The sequence below is a fragment of the Rattus norvegicus genome, chromosome 1 (genome assembly GCF_021556685.1).
Source record: "Rattus norvegicus strain SHRSP/BbbUtx chromosome 1, alternate assembly SHRSP_T2T, whole genome shotgun sequence".
Classification (NCBI taxonomy): Eukaryota; Metazoa; Chordata; class Mammalia; order Rodentia; family Muridae; genus Rattus; species Rattus norvegicus.
Window position 1 is genome coordinate 177,634,310 of NC_141534.1, and position 24,503 is coordinate 177,658,812.

General features: G+C 40.2%; 1 protein-coding gene across 10 annotated transcripts in view; it reads right to left on the minus strand.

Moving 5' to 3' along the window:
- Sbf2 (SET binding factor 2) overlaps window positions 1-24,221 on the minus strand; it is a 368,489-nt gene extending 344,268 nt beyond the window's left edge. For all 10 annotated transcript variants that reach the window (XM_087592570.1, XM_087592563.1, XM_087592543.1 and 7 more), the window contains 1 exon segment: window positions 24,017-24,221. In XM_087592570.1, coding sequence (XP_087448696.1) covers window positions 24,017-24,071 — 55 coding nt within the window. In that variant the 5' untranslated portion in view covers window positions 24,072-24,221.
- Between the last annotated feature and the right edge of the window lie 282 nt (window positions 24,222-24,503).

The window sequence follows — 24,503 nt, forward strand, 5'->3', positions numbered from 1 at the left end:
ACAAAGACACATGTTCCACTATGTTCATAGCAGCCTTATTTATAATAGCCAGAAGCTGGAAAGAACCCAGATGCCCTTCAACAGAGGAATGGATACAGAAAATGTAGTACATCTACACAATGGAATATTACTCAGCTATCAAAAACAATGACTTCATGAAATTCATGAACTGAAAAATATCCTAAGCAACGTAACCCAATCACAGAAAAACACACATGGTATGCACTCATTGATAAGTGGATATTAGCCCAAATGCTCGAATTACCTTAGATGCACAGAACACGTTAAACTCAAGAAGGATGACCAAAATGTGAAGGCTTCACTCCTTCTTTAAAAGGGGAACAAAAATACCCTTGGGAGGGAATAGGGAGGCAAAGTTTAGAACAGAGACTGAAGGAACGGCCATTCAGAGCCTGCCCCACATGTGGCCCATACATATACAGCCACCAAACTAGATAAGATGGATGAAGCAAAGAAGTGCAGGCCGACAGGAACCGGATGTAGACCTCTCCTGAGAGATGCAGCCAAAATACAGCAAATACATAGGCAAATGTCAGCAGCAAACCACTGAACTGAGAATGGGACCCCCATTGAACGAATCAGAGAAAGAACTAGAAGAGCTTGAAGGGGCTCGAGACCCCATATGAACAACAATGCCAACCAACCAGAGCTTCCAGGGACTAAGCCACTTCCCAAAGACTATACATGGACTGACCCTGGACTCTGACCTTATAGGTAGCAATGAATAGCCTAGTAAGGACACCAGTAGAAGGGGAAGCCCTTGGTCCTGCCAAGACTGAACCCCCAGTGAACATGATTGTTGGGGGGAGGGCAGTAATGGGGGGAGGATGGGGAGGGGAACACCCATATAGAAGGGGAGGGGGAAGGGTTAGGGGGATGTTTGCCTGGAAACCAGGAAAGGTAATAACAATTGAAATGTAAATAAGAAATACCCAATTTAATAAAGATGGAGAAAAAAAAGTTCTGTTATCAATAACAGTAAGCTGTGACAGGCAGGGTATAAGTGTGCTTTGCATATAACTGAAAGCTTTATCTGAACATATTCTGTAATGATTAAATTTATGTGGGATTGCTTGCCTAGCAAGCACAAGGCCCTGGGTTCGGTCCCCAGCTCCAAAAAAAAAAAAAAAAAAAATTTATGTGGGATTCATGATAAACACAAGGTATAGAGAAAAAAGACTAAAAGAAAAAGTAGATTACCGCATACAAACATGAAACCACAAATAAGACAGCAAGAAAGGACAAAGGGGACTACAAAACAGGCATAAAAAATAACAATGGCAATAGTTTAATGTGATGGTGAATCTTGTCAATTTGACTACATCTGAAACTAACTAAAATCCCAGCTGCTGGGCACTGCTTTCAGAGATTCGCCTGATGAGATTACTTCCTGGAAAATCCACCCTACATCTGGACCACATCTTCTGGTGGCAGCCTGTGCAAGTGGACAAAGGAAACTGCTTTTTGCCTGCCCGTCCTCACCCTAACAGGATAGTTCACCTGTCCTACTGCTGAGGCATCCCTTCATGGCTAACAGACTGAGGATCAGCAGCTCTCCAGGATCCTCCAGGACTCCAGTGCTGGACTGGGACTGCTGAGACATCAGCTTCATGGACAATTACCAGTGTATCTGCCTTTCTGTTATGAGGCAGACACTGGGGGACTGCCCAGACCAGTCTGTAAGCCATCTAATAAATCCTCTTTGTATTTTTTTATTCTATCAATTCTGTTCCTTTAGAGAATTTGATCTGTATTAATACCTTTTCTATTGCTGTGATTAAAATATCATTACCAAGGCAACTTACAGAAAAAGGATTTATTTGGGCTTATGGTTCCAGAGGGACAGAGTCCATGACAGCAAAATGAAGGCATATGGCCATAACGACAGCAGCCACACACACACTCTCACTCTCACTCTCTCACTCTCACTCTCACTCTCTCTCACTCTCATTCTCTCACTCTCACTCTCTGTCTCTCAAACTTCTGTAACAATACCGAAGAATATTTTGGTGATTCTTATTTAGGGAAAGCTATTCATGAAAGAAAAGGTTAAGTTATATCTCAATAAAATGAATAACTTGTTCTTCACCACTAAGAGGTTAAGAATACCAGCACACTCAGCTTTTTTACATTAATTCTGGAGATTGAACCTAGGTCCTCAAAATATTTACCAATTAAATCTTCTCAGCCCTTTGAAATTAATTAAAAAGACAAATATCTAAAAAGAAAAATGGACAAGATACTTAAGTATATGCTCCAGAGAAAATTTATGAATAGTTCAACCTCATTCATAATCAAGAAAATTATCATTTAAACCACATGAAGTCAGGTATAATGGCTCAAGTTTGTAACCTCAACATTCAGAAGATGGAAAGAGGATTGTCATAAGTTCAAGACTAGCCTGAGCTACACAGTATGATTCTGTTTCAGGTGGAGAGGAGTTGAAGCAAAAACAATGCATCTTACCAGATAGTCCCTGCCTGGCCTAGATAAGACCCTGTTTTCAATCTCCTACACAGCACTAACAAATAATGCCTTTTACATGGCATGCATGAAACTAGGTCTTATATATAGAAACGAAGAATAAAATTAAGTAGAAATAGCCCAAAGCTCATTAACGATTAGAAAGGGGACACTGTAGCTTATTTACACAGTGGAATATTATCCTACAAAACAGCAAGCCACAACACACAACACACATGAAGCTTAAAACACAATGCTCAGAGGAAAGACAAGACAAGATGGGATTCTAACAATCACTGAACAGGCTCTATTTTGGTGGTCTATCTCTACTCTATTTTAACTTTGGTTTTGTTTTAAAACTAATTATTTTGCATGTATGATTTCAGATTCCTTTTCCCAAATAAGCCACAATCATCTGTTTTGAGCATAGAAGAACAGAATGCAATACAAGAAATGCCCTAAAACCAGGCATTTTATGCTTTCAAGGGAAATTTTAAGTTGGAAAACAGGATTGAAGCAAGATAATTTGGGAACTTTTATAGATAGACAATAAAAACAATTTCAGTTTCCCAAAAATGAAAAATAATAGAACTGAGGATATAACTTTGGAGAAGATCACTTGACCTTGAACACAGGAAGCCCTGGTCAACCCCTGCCAATGCAAAAAACAAACAGAAATAAAAATAAATACAATATGACTCACCAATTCCACCACTCAATGTGTATCTAAAGGAAATGAAGACCATCTCAAAATGACATCTACACTCTCATTTTCACTGCAGCCATATTCACCACAGCCACAGTATGGGACCAACCTAAGTGTCCACCAACAAGTGAGCAGAAGACGGGGTGATGGGAGAGATGGGCTGGAATTATACTTGGCTTTAAAAAACAGGGAGATCCTCATGAGCAACAATGTAGATCAATCTGGTAGCTATGTTAAATGAAATAAGCTAGGCACAGAAAGAAAAATTTTATACATGTACTCATATATAAAAGGTTGATCTCAGAGAAGTAGAAAATAAAAGGATGATTAATGAAGACTGAGTCAGAAGTAGGAGATATTGATATGTTGATCAAATGATAGAGAAAAAGTTTAACAAATTTATTGTATACCATGCCTTCTTGAGTTAAAACAATGTAATGTATATTTGAAAGTCACTAAAAGAGGCCATGTGGTGGTACATGCCTGTAATCCTAACATTTGGAAGGATGAGGCAGAAGAATCAAGAGTTCAATATCATTCTACATAAAAAGTTCAAGCCCCGCCTACCTTTAAAAAAAATGATTATTGAAGTGGGTGTGAGCCTTTCTGAGGTCTGCTCCACATAAAAGAATTCATTTCTGATACTTTACATCTGGTCAAAAGTCCATGGCTGGAGAAGTCACAGGTTCCACAGGACAGCCTACTTACTGTAATTTTGCTAAATGGACATGGTATCAAACTGCCTTTGAAATATGTGTCTATATCCACAGACTTGCTCTCAGCTTCATCATAGAGACGTTTTACAGTGGACAGCTGGTAGTGTCCACACGGCTGTTTCAGGTACAGAGAATAAGTGAATGGCGAGTGCCTGACCATAAAAAGTGTATGTAAATCACTTCTCTCAAGTCTCAGGAACATCACAGAGGGAGACAATGGATTTAAGAAAGGGCAGCTGGGGAGGCACACTGTGAAACACTGTCTTCTGACATGATACAACCATTATACTCAGAAACCGAGGTAACTGTGCTCACCTGCACAAGACCAACACCATCATTCAGCATGCACTGGGAAAGGGCTCCAGAAGTCTCTTCGCCCTTCCGTGAAAGACAATGGCCATTAAACTGGTGCTGGGGAAAGGGCGTCATTTTCTTCAGTGTAGTCACTTATGACTTCCTATGTTCTGGTAAGTAACTCTAATCCATGCTTATGTAAGCAGCCATAATTAACTCAGTGGGTCAAAAACAAGAAAAGGCATCGAAATGCAGAGAGGCTTATTGAAAACAAAGATTCAGAGGAAGTGGGAAGAGAAGAGAAGATAGTAGAAGGGTTAAAATGCTCCAGATTTGGTATGTACATAAATAAAATTATCAAAGAAAAATGTAATAAAATTTTAAAGATTTATCTTGAGTGTGTGTGTGAGTGTATGTAGGTTTGCACACATGTGTGCAAGTACACAACAAAGACATTGGATCCCCTGGAACTAGAGTTATATGAGGCAGTAAGTCATGAACATGGGTATTGGAAATCTTTGAAACAGGAGAATGAATTCTTAACTGTTGAGCAATCTCTCTAGTCCTTTAAATAAAAATTGATTTTTATCATTGAAATAACAGAGTTTAAGTGTCCTCACCACCAAAAAAAAAAAGTGAATACATATGTTAAGAATCATGATTTAGCAATTCTACAACATGAACACATTTCAAAATATCATATTGTACTTGATAGGTATAATTTTTATGTGTCGATTCAAAATGAATTAAAGGGCTGGAGAGATGGCTCAGTGGTTATGAGCACTAACTGCTCTTATGGAGGTCCTGACTTCAATTATCAGCAACCACATGGTGGCTCACAAACATATGTAATGGGATCTGATGCCCTCTTCTGGTATGTCTGAGGACAGCGACAGTGTACTCACATACATTAAAAAAATAAAATCTTTTTTAAAAAATGAATTAAAAAATAAATCTGTCCAATTCTATAGAGGAAATGGTTATAAATATTTGAACTATAAGCATTTCAGAGTAAAACAGGAATACATGGTCCCAAACACAAGCCAGTTAAAATTCCATTTGTTGAAGACATATCCTCCAAACATCCTGTTGTCATAAGTTCACCAGAACTGAGCACTACTGAGTTTTCCTAGCACAGCTGGGTCAGAGTGTTAGCATTACACAGCCTCACTGCATATATCTGCCCATCTTTATACATTTATTGCCATTCCTGACTATTTCTGAATGCTTATAATTATGATACATAAGTGTAACTTTACTGGACCCAATCTAACTAATTCAAATTACAAAATAAAAAGTGACCCACAAATGATGATCAATCATGGCTAATGGGTGACAAAATTGAAAGCACAGGTCTCTTCAATTATGAGGTAATTATATAAAAACAAGAAAGAAACACTTTAGTCATGCCCAAGTCAACAATGTCACAAAGCCAAGTTCCTGCTAGTCCCATCTATCTATTCAGTTAGCCCAATCTTGTCAACTAAGAGGTTTTTTTTTTTTTTGAAATTAAAGAAATGAGTTGTTTAATATTATTCAGGATGAGTTACTTCCAATTGCTAAGAGCTATATGCACAGTTACATGCAACTGTATAAAAACCTGACAGAAGGTCTTATAGGTCAGTGTTACAGCACTAGCATGGCCTGATTGCCCCCCAACCCCCCCAAAAAAGTTGAAGAATATGTAAAGGAGTGTCATGGTGTGGTGGTTTGAACAGGTTTGGCCCTCATATGTGTTTCAATGCATGGTCATAGGGAGTGGCACTATTAGGAGGTGTGGCCTTATTGGAGTGGGTGTGACCTTGTTGGAGAAAGCAGGCACTGTGTAGGTGGGCTTTTAGGTCTCCTCAGCTCAAGCTCCACCCAGTGAGACAGTCCCCTTCTGCTGCCTCTGGATCAAGATATAGAATCAGCTCTTCTAGCACCAAGTCTGCCTGCATGCTACCACACTTCCCACCATGAGGACAACAGACTGCAGCACTGTGAGTCAGCCCCAACTAAATCTTTTCCTTTATAATAATTACCTTGAACATGTTGTCCCTTCTCAGCAAGGAAACCCTGAGACACATGTCTCCATGATTAAGTGTCACTGAATATGAAAACTAGTCAGGATAAAAGAAATCTGGTCTTCCAATAGAACATTAGCTGATCCTTGTCACAGCTTCCTGACTGCAGTCATGTCTTGACTCCCCTCTCTTCTACATGGTTTCTACTGTTCTGTGGTGTTGGCTTGCTGCCTTCTGTGCAGAGAGGAATTCAACTTCTCTAAAGAAGATCATCAAAGTTAACTCATTACTTTGTAAGAGTTCTTGAATCAGGCCATTTTAAAGCAACTAGCTTACTTATACATCATTGGTGGCAGTCTCTATCATGGTCCTGTGACTAAACAGAGACAACCTACAAAAAGTGTAACAAAGGACTAGGGAGATAGCTTGCGTACCAGGTAAAGTGCTTCTCTTAACAGTATCAAGACCAGCGTGGCATGGCGGCTCATCCCTGTAATGCCAATCCTTGGGAAGCAGAGGCAGGCAAACCTCTGAGAGTTTGAGGCCAGACTGGTCCACATGGTGAGTTCCAGTTCAGCAAGGGATATGCAGCAAGACCTTGCCTAAAAAATAAACACACCAGGGCCTGGGTTCAATCCCCAGAACCTGTACTATTTAAGAGGTAGGCATGGTGGCATGCACTTATAATCCAGTGCTGAGGAGACAGAGAAAGAAGTCCTAGGGCTTACATACTGCAAAGCCAGTACAGTCTCCTTGGCGTATTCTAAGACCACCAAGAGAACATGTCAAAAAAAGGGAGGGGGGAGAGCATGCAATCCATGAGGAACTAGTGGAGCCTGACAACTGATACAAGATCTTATAACTGCACTTTTCAGAGATGAACTATGGTTGTAGCTCAGTCTCAGAGTTTACCCCCATATATATTTGGCTCATAAAACAAACATTGTTAGACAAAAGGCTTAAAATTCCAGCCAACTCACTCCACAGGATAATCTTCTATTGTTACCCCATACCCTTGAACTCTAACAGAGGAGATCCCAAGCAGTAAACTCATTTTATATCTCTCTCTTAAATTCTAATCTGGGTGTACAAAACATAATAGCCTAAGGAAAGGGGAGAAGGATAACAGAACACATGCGACATTAAAGTGCAAAGGAAGCCGGTGTGGTGGTGAGCACCTTTAATCCCAGCACTCAGGAGGCAGTGGTTGGCAGTTGGAGGCCAGCTGCTTGGTCTACATAGCAAGTTCCAAGCAAGGCAGAGCTATATAATAAGACTGTGTCTCAATAATAACTTTAAAGTAGAAAGGGGACTATTGAAGGTATGGGGATAAAAGAGGAGACCAAGAAATGAGAAAAGTGAGAGAAGACCAACAGAAACAAATTATATATGAAAATACCACACTAAGATATTGTATTAATTAAAAACAATATATATACATACATTGGTTAAAGATAATAATTATAAGGGTATATGTTCCTAGTATGTTTTCATGGTATATCGTTTGCCCTAACAAATAATTTAAATTCTAATTTAAAACAGAAGAAAATATAATGAGCTCCCATCCACCAACCAAACCATACTTTAACTCAGATTCTTCTTTGGCCTCATATTTATTCCATGTTCACCTTAAAGTAAAGTCTGACTCATAAGAGAAGACTTCCCTGTTACAGAAGGTGCCTGCTACACCCTGACATTTCCAAGTAGGAGCAAATCTCTAGCAGAAACTCATGCTGCTTTAAAACTATTTGTCATGTCAGTCTCTGAGCTAAAGCTCTTGACAGAAAAGTCCACAGATGAGCAAACTGAAGCTTTGAAAGCATAAGTTCTCACCCACTGTCATGGGTAATAAACAGCACAGGTGGAAATCAAGACAAACAGGCATGAGGGAAGGGCCCAGGTTTCAACAAGCATACCACACTGTCAATGACAGCCAGATGTACTGTGTACCATTAACTAATTCTCCCTTCCCTTCCCTTCCCTTCCTTCCCCTTCCCTTCCCTTCCTTCCCCTTCTCTTCCCTTCCCCTTCCCTTCCCCTTCCCTTTCCTTTCCCTTCCCTTCCCTTCCTTCCCCTTCCCTTCCCTTCCTTCCCCTTCTCTTCCCTTCCCCTTCCCTTCCCCTTCCCTTTCCTTTCCCTTCCCTTCCCAAAAGAACATTTATTCCACACACTAACATTCCATGTTTCTTCAAACAAACATCAATGAAATATCTGTTGTGATCACATGAGCTCATGAGGGCTGGGATGCAGCTCAACGGTAGAATACTTAGTGTATAGTAAGTAACTAAAGCTCACACAACATAAATAATTTTAAAGAAAGACTAAACCTTTATAAAATAATCAATTATTTATTCTAAGATGATTATATTTGGAGTGAATACACAGACCTATTATAGTAACAAGAAATACAAAGCAGGTTGCTTCTATTTTTTTTTTCTTTTTTCTTTTTTTTTTCGGAGCTGGGGACCGAACCCAGGGCCTTGCATTTGCTAGGCAAGCGCTCTACCACTGAGTTAAATCCCCAACCCCTACAGGTTGCTTCTATTAAAGCCTTTTAATAACTTCAACACCTCACACAAGTAATCATATTAGCACTTACTGCTTTTAACTCTAAAAATACCCAATTCACACTAAATTTACTCACTATATACAAATAGTTATTTACTCAATAAGGATAATTTATAATTATCTTTTAAAGACTGATTTTATTTTTAACTATGGGTTTGTGTGCCTAGTGTGCGCTTATGTGCACTTGTGAGTTCAAGTGCCACTGAGGCAAGAAAAGGCATTAGATCCCCCTGGGACTGGAATTAAAGACATTATTTTTGTAAATTATATATCTATATCATTCACTTTTCCTTGAAATAACTCAAATTCTACTTGACAGCAAAAAAATTAAGTTCAACTTTAGAAATTTTATAAAATTTTAAAAGTTCACAATTTTTAATGGCCCCCATCACCCATTATGTGCTAATAAAGTTAATCTGTATTATTGTTGGTTCAATAAAACTAAATTATTATGCATCTTTGAGAAGCAATTTTCTGAACACTAAGGAACACTCTGGTATGGAAAAAAAAAACAGCCAATATTTGGGGAATACCATATATAAAGTAACAATTCAGTAATAAAATGGCAATCAAGTCTTACAAATTACAAACACAATTAACTATAAGAGAAATCTAGAAATTTAAAAGCAAAATGAGATGCTGGTGTGCATTCCAAAAATGCTAAAGACCATCAATACATCCTGATGAGAGGACAGTGTTGTTACAACTCTTACATGCTGAATGAAATGGTAGAACTACTCTAGGAAAGACATGGCCCTTTCTTATCAAAAGAAAAGTGGCCTAAGACCTTATCACCTACAGTGGCCTAAGACCAGAAATTCAATGGACAGGTTACTTGGGAGAAATTGAAAACTTTTTGTTTCACAGTAAGAATATTAATAGATTATTAATAGATTTTAAAATTCATTTTAGCCAAATATTAAAAGCAGTTTATAACCAGTCTTTTGCTACTTTGCAGGTTCTTCTTTCTTCCTACCTTTTAATCCCCTAACACTAGAGAGGAGAAAAACAGCATAAAAAGGGGATGACATTATCCTTAGACTACTTCCTGCTGATTAGGTGCATCAAGGTCCAAGTTTGATCTTCCCAGTCAGGATATCGAATTTCTTCTTCTTCTTTCTTTGCTCATGACTACTTAACAAACTGCATCTAACAACAACTAACCAACAACCCACACAGCCTCTCTGGGCCCTAGCACTAGAGCACCCTCTGAAAAGTCGCCAGAGTTCCAAATGTCACACAACTGCAGAAACTATCTGCTGCTGGCAAAACTGTGCCTCAGCTAGAGCACGAGGCAAATCATAGTCAGCTGCTGTAGACAGTCTGAAGCAGCCCCATATCCCATGCCTGGGACTAAAATGAAAATATATTCTTACAAATTCCCCTATACCCCCTCCTCCCCCGTGTGTGTGTGTGTGTGTGTGTGTAGAGTTATTTATTTATTTTATGTATATGAGTACACTATTTCTAGAAGAGTAGTCAGTGATCTTAACTGCTGAGCCAAATCTCCAGCCCCCTGTGTTTTTTAAGAGAAACCAAAATACCAAAATTGTCATTATAGCATTTCAGTTGTCTGTCAATAGATGGATAAGCAAAACTGGCTTATTCATACAATAAAATAAAAAAGAAGGGGAGACAAAATTCTAATAAAAAATGTATATATCTAAGAATGGGGAAGTTGAGTGAAAGAAATCTCGCAAAAAAGCAAGTATATGTCATGTGATTCCTTTGATCTTATGTTTAGAATGAGTAAAATCAGTATGTGGCAGGAAAAATTTCAGAACCTTGACTGTCCATGGGAAGATAGCAACAAGAAATGAATGGGAAAGACTAGTTTTGATGGGGTTGAGTTGCAGGATCTGTTATATCACCAGTACCAGCTATAGAATCTTGAGCAAGTTATTCAAGTCTCATTATCTTCACCTACATTGTAAACTTATAATTAAATTAGACCAGTTAGTCTGTTATGCTGTATCTGACACTATGCATTTCTAGCAGGACTATTCATTCCATCCTTCACACATTTAAAAAAGACTGAAGCACGGATATTCTGTAATCTAATTCATACTGTGATAACTTGACCCAATGCTATATTTACTCTTCACATTTTCTTCCATTTTCTACAGCCAAATTCCTCAGACATGCAATTTGAATATGAGACAGCATTCTGAGAATACAGTTTTTGTTCCTGTTGTTTGTTTGGCAATAGCTAACTTGTATTTCCAAAATTCTTCTGTTTTTCGCTATTCTAGCCAAATTTTGCTGTTTCTTCTTGTTTCAAAAGAGAAAAAAAGTTTTATTACTTTTAGTATTCTATGGGTTTGTGTTGACTTGAGCTAAAATCATTTGGTAGAACATCTGTCTCAGGATGAAAACAAGTAACATTCTTTTCACATTCCAGGGCACACCATGTAGGACAATTATATAAAGCACCCATAAAGTCCACTCCAGTTCTAACTGCTACTTTCCACTGCAAACTAATTTTCTTACAGTCTTTTTCCAAGTTTGTTCTGAAACTTGATTCTCTCTGAATGTTACTAATGTTTAGCTTTGGTTGAGAAAAATACAAAAGATACACTTGTACCTACAACCAGATATCACTACCTACAAGCAGGTTTTTTTTCCCACTTTAAAAATGCCCTAAAACTATTCGTTTTCTTTTAATAATTTTCTATTACAAATCTCAACTCTGTATTTTAAGTGAATTTTATAATAGAATATTTGGTAGGAAGAGAAGTACCTTGAGATTTCAAGTTTGCCAACAAGCTATGTTTCTTCAAACCAACTAAATAACCTTGCCAACTAATAAAGTACATAAAGAGCAGACACAGAGCAAAGGAAAAGATGGTGTGCGTGTGTGATGGTCTCATTAGTGGGCACAGCATTTCTTTACCAGGGAAGATAAAAATCCTTTCTGTTAATCTGTTAAACAAATCACTGAAAAGAGAGTTCTACAACTATCAATCCAACAGTCAGTCTGCTAAAATAGTAACAGTAGCTCTGCTGAAAGAACTCAATGTCTTTCCATTTTCTCAAATTTCTTTTGTCAGAGAATACTGGGATGTATCTAGACCGTGTTCTCTCTTGAAATCTAAGTAAATTAGGCAAATACTTAGAAATTTTCATAATTCACATTTCTGTTTATAAAACCCCTTTGGATACAATGAAGACCAAAGGCAAAAACCATTTTTTTTTCCGAGACAGAGTTTCTCTGTTTAGCCTGGACTGGTCTCAAATTCATAGAAATCTGCCCGCTTCTGCTCTCCCAAGTGATGGGTCTAAAGGTGTGTGCCACCCAGCTGCAAGATTTTTAATGTTTCCAATATAAATATGAATTAAATATAGTCTGATCTTGAGCCAAACACTTATTTCCTCATTTTATGAAATCTAAATTTTCTATGCTGTGACTTACCCATTAGCTCCTATTAAGTGGTGATTTTTGTCTGCCTTATTAAAACCCTATACTGCTAAATTATCATAATCTTTCTGGATGACAATTTAATATAGACCTAAAAACTATTGAAAATACTTTTAGTTTTCAGACACAGCTGGAACTAAACATATAAAAGGTATTTCCAAAATCCGTGTCCATTTCATTCTGACTTAGACTCTGTAATTATTCAAAGTCCTGAATGCATCAGGGAGAATGTCCCTTGGCAGCCTCATCTTAGTATTACTGTCATGCAGTGCAAAGAAAAAGTCTTTGCTGGCTCCAAAAGAAGAAACCTCAGGCTGGCAATAACCATCCTTAGCATTTGTTGCAAGAAGTCGTTCTTTGGGGAGGCAAAGAGATGTCAATCCCCCATTATAGAGCACCAATGACAAACCGAAGTATTACTCCATCAAAGTCCAACTTGAGGAACAAGTGGGTTTATTGAGCTGACTTACAGAAAGCATGGGTGACCCCAAAGCAGCCAACAATGCCAAAAGTCTTAGCCCGTAGCTGCACAAGTGGAGTTCCACCTTCAGCTAACCTTACGTAGTCTCCATATACATACACACTTGCACCTCAGAATATAACATGCAGTTAGGGTAGAATCACATACTACTACTGCAAGATGCAGACGTGAACAGCAAGGATCTCTGGAAGGGCCCAATGAGCCACACCTCCCTTTCTTTCTGTGTTCTCTGAGAGAACCTCAACAGTCAGCAAGTCTGACCTTAGGGGTGTTAGTAGTCATAGCTGCTCAGATAAAAATAGTGTCTGTTGTGCTCAGAGGACAGCACTGTACAACAAGGACTAACACTTTGCCTGAGGCCACATACAAGCTCCCTAAACCAGCAATGCTAAGCATAACTTTACTGACTTCCATGTGATACCCTTATCACTTGACCCAGTAGTTCCACTTCAGTGAATGAATGTTTACACTGTAACTGTGCTACAGACATGGTTTTAAACACAAAAGTTAACTCACTATTCTTTATAGCCAATCTAGGAGGTAAATACTACTAGTCACTATTGCCTCATTTTGTAGATGCAGAAACAGAACAATTAGTTAACTTATCTAAGGCTGTAAGTATTTACAGACAAAACTAGAAATCAAACTCAGACCACATGGGTTCACCTCACATTTTCAACTTCATTAGACCTAAACTTTATATATTTTAGATGATAATCAGACACTTAGCTAATAAAACTTAATGCTGTTGTATAATATATACAATGTTAAAAGTAGGCATTAAGTATGTAGTTAGTATAGAGTGCATAAAGGAGCAGATTCTATGACCTTGCTTTACAAGAAGTTACAATATACATATTTATACATACAAATGTATATATGTACAAGCATATATATTTGAATATACACATATATGAATACACACAAAAAAAATCTCAGAAAAGATTTTTTAAAATGTCAGCAGGTACAGTATATACCGCATTATCTTCGCTGGGCTAACCATGACCATTAGGGAAAAAGGCAATGATTCTAGCAAAAACAGGGTATGTAATCTTGACTCCTTAGAAGGGCAGCAAGGCTCCAGCTGAGGCTTACTTACCAACCATTATCAACTATTCATACAATTTCTTTGAGTCAGTTAACAATGTCTTTAATGGTTTCAAACCTCATGACCACAAGTACAAACCACCCTTGGTAAGCAGTGATTTTATCATATTATCATCAGAATTATATATTTAACATTGCTCTGAGCCTTTTGGATAAGATAAGTGTAGAATTATATATTTAAAATAGCCCCTACAATGAATCTATGCACTATGGAAATAAGAGAATGCTTTGTTTTGGCCTAACTATTCTGCTTAATCTAAATTATAAGAAAAAAAGAAAAGGAAAAGAAAAAAACAGGCATTTTCCCCCTGCTTTACAGGAGTAGAGCGAAAAGGATATGTCAGCTTTCCAAAACCATTGCAACTAACTACACAAATCAATCACCCCATAATCTAGATGCTTCTAGGTTCAAGCTATTGTTTTTAAAACCTGTATCAACTAACTTCATGCATACAAAGTAATAAAATTGTATCATTATTTTTTCAGATTAAAATTAAAACAGAAAAGATTATATCAATTAAAAATAAATGTAAATTCATAGTTTTATAAAACTTATTTTTCCTTTAAAAATAGAAACTATGATGCGTGTTCAGCTGAGCTGTGATCTGTACATGGAAGTTGTGTGTTCCCAGATAACACCAAAGTTTTCTCAATGCTGGGATAATGGATGGCAAACAGGTACAACAACAAAGATGTCTCACCCATGCCACTCTCTGTGAGTCCCTTTTAGTGCTAACCTTTGGATAGCCCAGTGTACTGTTAAGAGTAAGGAGTGGGGGCTGGAGATACAGCTCAGTGACAAAGCTTGTCTGGATATACAAGGCCCTGGTTCAATCCCAAGGACTGCAGAAAGAGCAGCGAATGAGAGATCTCCTTGGGCATACTTCTGACAACAATTATCCAAAAATCAGACTGCTCTTTGACCAGAATATGAGATCCAGCAAAGGAACCTTAGATAGACCCAACAGTAATGGAATGTTCTGCTGGCCCCATGGGGTTCTAATACTGTCAGACATGTTGAGATGTGACTTTTGTCATATGGTAACAAACAATAGAATGAGCAGGGTAAAATCGCCCTAAGAGTTCCCATCCTAGAAAGGAGTAAAGCTAGACCTAACAAACTAGGCAACTACCTAAAGGTATTTTCTGGCCGCATCACTGTTGCTTTCACCATTTAGAAAACTGTCTTTCAGTGTTCCAGCCTTGCTTCAATTCAACATTGCCTCGGAAAATAAAGGGAAGATTACTTGGTTCGGGGAGACTTGGGACAGAATTAAAGAAATGTGTTACTCTACAAGATCACTGAAGAAAGGGAACTGAAGCCCTGAGGTCAAGCCAGGCTTTTCCAAGCAGGGCTTACCTTACACTGTCACCTTTGGAGGCCTGGTGTTTCATGTTATCAAAAGAACCAGAAAGTACCTGTAATTTACTGTGTCACGTTCTAAAGAGACAGACAGCACAAAGTTATCGACTTTTTCTGTTAAGGTTTTATAAATATACTACTTCGATAAGATACAAAACAAATCCGAGATACAAAACAAATCTGAGGCATGTTAAAGAGTGTACACCAGGAATGTGCATCATAGCCCCCAGCTGAGTCCAAGCTACATAGAAAAAGAGTGAGCATAGCACACCTTGAGTCAGGACCTGGGATCACCTCAGCACCAAAGGAAAGAAGAAAGGGAGGTGGGAAGGAAAGAAAAACAGCTAAGCAAAGAGTCTAACCACATAAACATAAGAAGCTGAGCAGAACGGGTCAGTCAAAAACCAAGTCTACACTGGTTGTGTTAAGTCAAATATGAGCAAACAGGTCACACGATGTAAGTAAGACAAGAGGGGAGAAAAAAGGGGACTATAATCCAAGGCATTCACCTGTTTTCCAGTAAAGCCCTCTCTAGGAGATAGCTGGGAAGGAGTAACAGAACCTCCATGCTAGGTGTAGGTGTCCAGGATGGAGTCTCTTAAGGGGGTATTATCCTGCTTACTCTATTCTCTGTTACCATATGGCAAAAGTCATATCTCAACATGTCTGACAGTTTTAGGCCCTTCATGGGATCAGCAGAACATTCTATTACTGTTGAGTCTATCTAATGTCCCTTTTCTGAAACCTCATATTCTCTAGACTTCAACACTAAATATAGTGTTTACTCCCTGAAAGCTAATTCTGGTGGACATGGTACCTACTTCTGATTTCTACTTACAGAATACAAAGAAAACTACTCTGGCTTTGGAACACTAAACACTGGTTAAGCTCTGTGCTCTTCACTAAGGCAGAGTGCTCTTATATAACTGAGACTGTTCTACTCATGTCACTTCCCTCACTGTTTTTCTATGTACACTTTAACATTGTCCTGGTCTGTTTCTCTGTTGCTGTGATAAAACACTGACCAAAAGTAACTTAGAAAAGGGTTTATATGGCTTACAAATTACAACCTATCATCAAAGGAAGGCAGGGCAGGAACTCAAAGCAGGGACTGAAGCAGAAACCATGAAGGAACACTAGCTTGTTCAGCTACCTTTTTTATACAGCACAATCCTACCTATCTAAGAATGGTACCATCCACAATGAACCTACATCAATTTGCAATTTAAAAAATGTCCCTCCATACACATATGCCCACAGGCCAAGCTGTGGAAGCAATTCTTCAGTGAAGGTCCCTTTCCCCAGGTGAGTCAAGCAAGCAAAGTTAGCCATCATAACAGTCTTTGGCTAAAGAAAATCAGGGCTGGAGCTACAGCTCGGTGTTAAATGTTTACTTAGTCCTCAAGGAAAGGAGTGGGAGGGAAGAGAAAGATGGAGGAGGGTGGAGAATGTGTCTTCCTAGGTACAATCCCTAGTTCAGGAAAAAGAAAGGAAGAGAGGGAGGGAGGGAAAGGAAGAAGGAAAGGAAGAGAAGAGGGGAGGGGAAGGGAGGGGAGGGGAGGGGAGGGGAGGGGAGGGGAGGGGAGGGGAGGGGAGGGGAGGGGAGGGGAGGGGAGGGGAGGAAGCAAAGCAAGGCCTCCTAATCCTCTCCAACACCAAAACTGAGAATCGAACCTGGAGCCTCACACATGCTTGACAGGTGCTTCACTATTCAGCTATCGGCACAGCCACTTTTCTATTTCTGTTTGTTTGTTTGTTTGTTTGTTTGTTTGTTTGAGAATAAGTTGCCCAGTCAGGCCTTGAATTCATTCTTTAACCCATAAAAACCTTGAACTTGCCATCTCCCGGCTTCTGCGTCCTAAATAGTTGGGATTACAGATATGTACCAACAGGCTGAGGATAGAAATTGTTTTTATGAAGAAAAAAGGGAAAATATTCAAACAAAGAAAGCCATGTGAAAAGAGGGCAAAAAACCAGAATTATGGTCCCATAAGCTGCAGAACCCTGAGGCCACCAGAAACTAGAAGAGATGAATACTCTTCCCTAGAAGTCATCAAAGGAAGTCACCTTCTAACACCCACAGTTCAGAGCCACCCACCAAAATTATAAAAGAATAAACACCTGTTGTCTCAAACCCCCAAATTTATACTGTTATAGCAGTCCCAGTGGTGGAAAACTTCTACCTATTATGTAATAACACATCATTGAGAAACAGAATTAAGCCAGGTGTGGTGGTGAATGCTCTAATCTCAGCACTTTGGAGGCAGAGGCAGGCAAATCTCTGAGTTTGAGACCAGCCTGGTCTACAGAATGAGTTCCAGTACAGCCAAGGCTACACAAGAGAAACTCTGTCTCTAAGAAACAAAGAATACAGACTGATCTTCCAAAGGACATAGACAAGTTCAATTCCCAGCACCCAACAAACAGCTTCAAGGAGATCTGATGCCCTCTTCTGGCCTCCACAGGCACTGCACACACATTCACCCGTGAAATAAAAAAGTACACATGAAATATAAATAAATAATTTTTTTTTTTATTTAGGGCAATCTTTCTCTTCTGCAGAGCCAGGTAACCAGACAAAAATGAGGGCTCATACCACCTACAAGTAAAATAGCATCTATTAGGGAGTGCTGGGTATCTCTTCCAAACACACCATGCCCTTCTGTTGCTTTTTCTTTTCATCCCCTAAGCAATGGTGTTCCCCAAAGCCTGGCCCCTAGTCATTTATTCCCATCTGTGTCAACCTCCTAAGGACATCGACACAACTGCCACAGCTCTATCTGCTCTAATGACTCCTGGATCTTTATGCTTAGTTGCTATGTGCTCTGTCTTTTCGCACTTCACTTGGATGGTATTATAGAACTGTCCTTCAGGGTATGATGTGGCTCTTAGCATCTTAATGAGAGCAGCTGTAATTACCCATTCAAGACTCTCAGGAGGAGTCAGGGGAGCAGTAGTAAATATTCAACTGAAATGACAGCCACTTCTCTGCATGCATCCTTTTCTTCCTACCTGACAAACACCTATTGATAACTACCAGATAAATGTCTAATCTTCGCCTGTCTTACTTCTGGCCCATGTATTTAAACACCCAAATAACTGTTCTATCTTGATTAAAGACAGTCATACTTAACACATCCAAAATTAAGTTTGGTATTTCTCCACGCTTGCACTATGCACCAACTACCAATGTTAGAATCTTTGTCATTCTCAACTACTTTTCTTATTTCACCTCTCACAGTAATGTATCATGATGTTTTACTAATTTTGGCTTTCTAACTTGCACATCCAAGCCCTTCTTTCCACAGCAAGTACTCCTAAGTTTCCTCACACTGGTCCTTCTGGCTTCAGCTCACTGCAACTTGAGTCGCATTTCTGTTAATTCTTGCTTCTCAAGAATTCACAGTTTTGAAGCCAGTAAGATGGCTCAGAAAGTGCCACTAAGTCTGATGATCTAAGTTTCATCTTTGTAGGAGAGAACACATTCCAGAAAGTTGTCCTCTGACTTCTAGACATACACAGTGGTGTACACACACACACACACACACACACACACACACACACACACACACACAAAATTCAGTCTCAAAATATATTTCACTTATACAAAAATTTATTTTTTACTTCACATGCAATACAATGCCTAACTTACAAAACATTTCAAATACTTTAATACATTAAAACAGATTGATCTTTTAAATTAATCTAGTCTAACAGGATCTAGAAAAGTAATTTTACCTGCAAATAATTTTTGCCTGAACCATTTCTTAAGCTTTAGGACCTTGTGCATACCAGATCAAAGCTCTATTGTTAAATGGACTGTTTCTTAAGACAGTAGAACAAAAAAGTAAGCACAAAAGCATATAAAGAATTAGCTCAGCACTCGAATTTACTTTTACAGTAAGAAAAGGGTAGTTGGATAAGTAACATCATCTTTTACAGACAAATTATACTCCCTAATTATTCCACCACCATCCAAATATAGAGCTGTAAAAATGAAGGTTGCGGGGTTGGGGGGCTAGTGTGTGTGTGTGTGTGTGTGTGTGTGTGTGTGTGTGTGTGTGTGTGTGTATACGATTGTTAAGGTCAGAAGTGGACATGGCTTCTTCCTCAACTACTATCCACTTAATTTCTTTACACAGGACTCCTCACAGAACCTGAGGCACATTGATTCAGCTAAACCATCTGGCCAGGAAGCTCCAGAAATTTTCCTGTCTCTGCCTCCCCAGCACTGGATTACAGATACCGTCCATCACCAAGCCTCACTATTTTTATGTGGGTGCTAGGGATTAGGCCCTCATAATTCTACAACATGCACTTTACCAACTGAGCCATCTTACTATGCCTGAAAAACATAATTTTAAATAATGAATTATCAAAGTCAAACTGTCATTAAAAAATCACTGACTTTTATGCTGTTCTTATAAATGATAGCATTAGCATAAAAAGCACATGGCTGGAAAACAGCAAGAGTCCAATAATAATAAAGTCAATGAAGTTGATCCTCAGGAATATAATTCTGTCTCTGAAAATTATGTTTTTCTGGAATTATAGAGACTAAGAACTCCCTTATCTCATCAATATTAAGAAAAATAAAGACACTAAAGGTACATTTTATCTTCTTTATGGTTTCTGTACTTTTTAGGTTGACACAGTTGTAGATTTACCAATAATTAAAGGAATACAAACACCATGGACCCCCCCCTTTACCTCATTTCCCTCAATAGACAGTTGCATCTTTACAGTAAGTACAGTATCACTGTTAGGATGCTGGTCTCATATAAAAAGCCACCATTCTTTCTCAGATTTCCCCATTTTGTGTGTGTGTGTGTGTGTGTGTGTGTGTGTGTGTGTGTCCTTTAATCCCAGCACTTATGAGGCAGAAACAAGTGAGTCTCTGAGTTTGAGGTCAGTGCCATCTACATAGATAGTTCCAGGATATTTAGGGGGTACATAAAGAGACTCTGTCTCAAAAAGAAAAAAGAAAAGAAAAGAAAAATCTGGGGTTAGCTATATAGCTCAGCAGATAAAGGCTCTTGCTGCCAAACCTAAAGACTTAAATTTAATCCCAGGGGGCTGGAGAGATGGCTCAGCGGTTAAGAGCACTGACTGTTCTTCCAGAGGTTCTGAGTTCAAATCCCAGCAACCACATGGTGGCTCACAACCATCTGTAATGAGATCTGATGCCCTCTTCTGGTGTGTCTGAAGACAGCTACAGTGTACTTATATATAATAAATAAACAAATCTTTAAAAAAAAAAAAAATTTAATCCCAGGAACCCACATGCTAGAAGTAGAAAATAAACTCTGGAAAATTGTCCTCTGATCTTCACATGCATACACATAACACTAAATATATACGTATTTTTTAATTAAAGATAATTCAACTAAAATTATTCCTAATGGCAAAGACAATTTAAAAATAACAGTAATGTACTAATTGAATAATACCAGAAACACTCTGGAATCAAACACACAAATTTCAAATCACCATACATAAGCATCATATTATCATAACCTGATTACCTTTTAGAGAGAGTTGGGTTAATAAAACCATATTAACGGCTGAAGGTAGTTGTATAGTAAAGGTTAGAAAAACAATCAGATTGATTCTTCACTTATAGTTTAAAAAAATCACTTTGCAGATTTTTATCCTGTACAGCTCAGGTAGTTTGGAAAACACGTTGACGATTTCATATAAACTTGCAGATACTTGACCATGATCTAAGAATTTTTCAGTTCTAACCCAAGAAAAATGAAAACAGGCTAATATTCAAAAATCCTTTCAACTATCCATTTTATTCATAATAACAAAAATCTGAAAACATAAATATCCACCAGTTAATGAATGAATGAACAAACTGTATTTTATACAGAAATATAAAGAAACAATGTATGTCTGGGACTGGGAACACAGTCAACTGATAAGAGTGCTTGCTTCCCATGTAGGCAGCTCCAGACTCCATTTCTAAGACCACATGAACAGGGCATGAGGGTGCACACCCATAATAGCAGCACTGGAGATACAGGGAGAAGGATGAGAATTTCAAGGTCATCCTTGACTACACCGTAAGTTTTGAGGTTAGCCTGAGCTACAGGGGAAGTAGGAAGGAGAGGGAGAAAGGAACAGAACAGTTCAGCAATGAGTTTAGTTCAATGGAAGAGTACATGCTCACCATGGGTGAGGTCCTGGTTCTATACTCAGCACAGAAGGGAAAGGGGAGCAGTGCAAGGAGACAGATACTAAATACGACTCGATAAATCTCAGCGTGTGAATCTAAGTGTCTGATTCTATTTATGTACCACCCTAGAAAGACAAAACCATACAGACAGAAAGCAGATCTGCAACCACCCGAGGCAAGGGAGGAAACAGACTACAAAAGGGCATAGGAAGACGTTTATAGAGAAGGAAATATTCTGTCTGTAGTGGTGACTACACCAGTGTATATAGTTGCTTAAAACCACTCAACTATTATCATAATTTTTTGCATAAAAATACGCTTAAATAAAATACAAAGTATGCAAAAAATTACAGAAAAAGTATAAAGTTCAAACTTGAGATTATAATTTACACAACATTCTGAGTTTCATTTTAAAAAAGGGAACGAAAGAAATCTTCCCTTTGTTCAGTGTGGGAAGAAGAGTAGTCTAGTAGCCATAGGATAGACGTGGGGCTCCTTGAAGGGGAAATCTAGAAGGGCCAAAGCTAAACACATTGTCTCAGAGTGGCAGGGCTTAAGGTCACAGCAGGAGGAGCAAATTGGCCTGGAGCATGCAAAGAGACTGAGAGTGAGGAGGAAGCCTTCACAAGGGAGCAACCCTAAGTGAGAGATCAGAGCATGATTTAAAAAAAAAAAAAAAAGATTAACTCTTTTAGTGGAAAAGCCTAGCAGACACTGGTCACAGGCAATCAAAGGGAAAGTATGTGCTTCCTGACAAGACGCAGTGAGCACCACTGCTGTGACACTCTGACCCAAGCAAATGTACCGAGCATAGAGATCTCAAGTTGAGGGACGTTATACAAAAGTGACCTATAGCCATCAAAAGTGACGTGACCATGAAAAGATGAGGGAATTGACCCACACTGAAAGAGACTAAAAAGATAAAGAAACCATGAAGCACTCAGCTGTACTACTTTTACCAATATGTGATGAGTAGCATAACCAACAAAACCCAAATTAAGTAAGACACTGGGTCAGCATCAATTTCCTATTTTGATAACTGCACTGCCATTGTGCAGACCAATGTTCCTGTTTGTATAAAATTCACAAGAAACCACTCTGAGTGGCAGGGCTTAAGGTCAGCAGCTTCCGCTTAAAATGTCCCGAAAAATAAAACAAAACAACAATAATTATGTACCAAACTTCAACTTTTTCAAGTTTGTTACTGTTTCAAAATTGTTGTGGGCGTGAAGGAGGGCAGATATCTGTGAGTTCAAGGCCAGCCTGATCTACATAGGAATAGCAGGGCAGCCAGGGCTCTGTTGAGAAATCCTGTCTCTAAATAAATAAATAAGAAAATAAGTAAAATAAAATGGTTGTGGGGGAAGAACAATGTAACTAAAAATGGTGAAAAAAGGTGAAAACATAACTGATTCTCCACACTGGCAATCTTACATGCCAGCGCACACACAGGAAGGTCAAGAAAACAACTCTGGGCAATCAGTTCTTGCCTTGTACCTTTTCATGGCTCAGGTCCCCAGCCATGCCCAACAAGAGCCTTTATCTGCTTCTCTTGAGTGACCTCAATTAGCTAGTGGTGAGGGGAAAAAAATGTGAAGGATCCCCTCTCTGAAATAAATACTTAGGGATAAATAATAAACAGAGGTGGGCAGAACAATGGTATGTTGGTGCTATCACAGACTAACAACCAGCAAACCACAGCCTAAGCACCTTCTTGGACATGGAAGGGGCTGGTGGGCTGGGATCTAAAATTCCTTGCACGTGTGAGGCTGGAATTACCCTGATATAAGAGCTTCCCCTGCTCTACAATAACCTTGTTATTACATCCCGCTTATCTATATATAGCACCACGAAGAGATACAAATACGAAAATAAACCTGCATGAACCCTGTATACTCCTGGTTGTGCTAGTCCATCTAAGTGTAAAAGGCAATGAGTGTATCCGCCAAACTGTTCCTTGTGAAAAAAATTCTCGGACGAATAAAGGGAACAATCAAAACACGTGAAAGCTAAGTGAGAGAGAGCACCTGCAGTGGTTGCCTGGCTCGCTTTACTCAAAAGAGAGTCATTTCATTCTGGGATGCCGACACATACGTCCTGAAACAATTTTCCTAGAAATGTTTCAAAGTGCTGGGTGGGATCCTTTGGCCTTTCCAAGTGCCAGGCGTTCGGCCGGGATGTCCAAGCCTCCCCTCCCCCCCTCCCCCCGAGGGCTGGAGGGCGGGAGGCAGCGCTGGACTCTCTGCACTTCCTTTCCAGGAGGACTGCCCCCAGCGTCACTTTTATTCAGGATGCAGGACACAGTGTATCCCTAGGAACCTTGTACAGTGTGCTCCCGCCCTCCAAACCCTACTGGCACGAGGGCGCGGCCCCGGGTGCCAGCCGCCTCCACAGAAGCGCGTGGCGGCGTGAGGGCAGGCTCGCCACCTGCCCAGCCGGCCAGTCCCCGGCCGCACCGCCGCGGCCTAGCCCGGCGACCGCTGTCCGACAGTCCCCTCACACACGCCCACTGCAGCTAGGCTCCGCAGAGCCGCGAAGGCCGACACCAGTCGACCCGCCGCTCCACCGCCGCGGGACCCGGCCCTCCCGCCTCCCCGCCTCCCAGCCTCGACGCCCGGCCCCGCCGAGCCCACTGGACGGCTGCCGGGGGCGGAGGCGAAGCCCGGGGGCGGCGCCCGCCCCACACCCTTACCTGGCTTCTCGTGGTCGTAGCCTACCACAATGAAGTAGTCGGCCAACCGGGCCATGACCGCCGCCGCCGCGCCCGGGAAGCGGGTTCCCGTCGCCGCCCTCGCCGCCGCCACCCACCCGTCCCGGGCGAGCTCAGCATTTTCCCTTCGGCGGCTGTAGCGGTAGCAGCGGCGCTTCAGCCATGTTTGACAACCGAGGCGCGCACTGCGCCTGCGCCGCGCCTCGCGCCCGCCCCTCCCCCGCCCCACCCGAGAGGGCTCGAGGACCGGGTTCCCGGCGTTCGCGAACCCACGCGGCGCCCGGAGGCCGCTCGGACACGCGGTTCTGGAAGTGGGCGGCCGGGCGCGGCCTTGCCACGCGCCACCACCGAAGCCGAGCGCTTAGAGGCCCGGCTGCTCCCACAACGCCCCCCACCCCCACCCCCACCCCCTGTTCTTTATTTTCCTGGAGCAGGGGTCCTTTCTTCCGCCATCTCCCTTTTGCAGTTG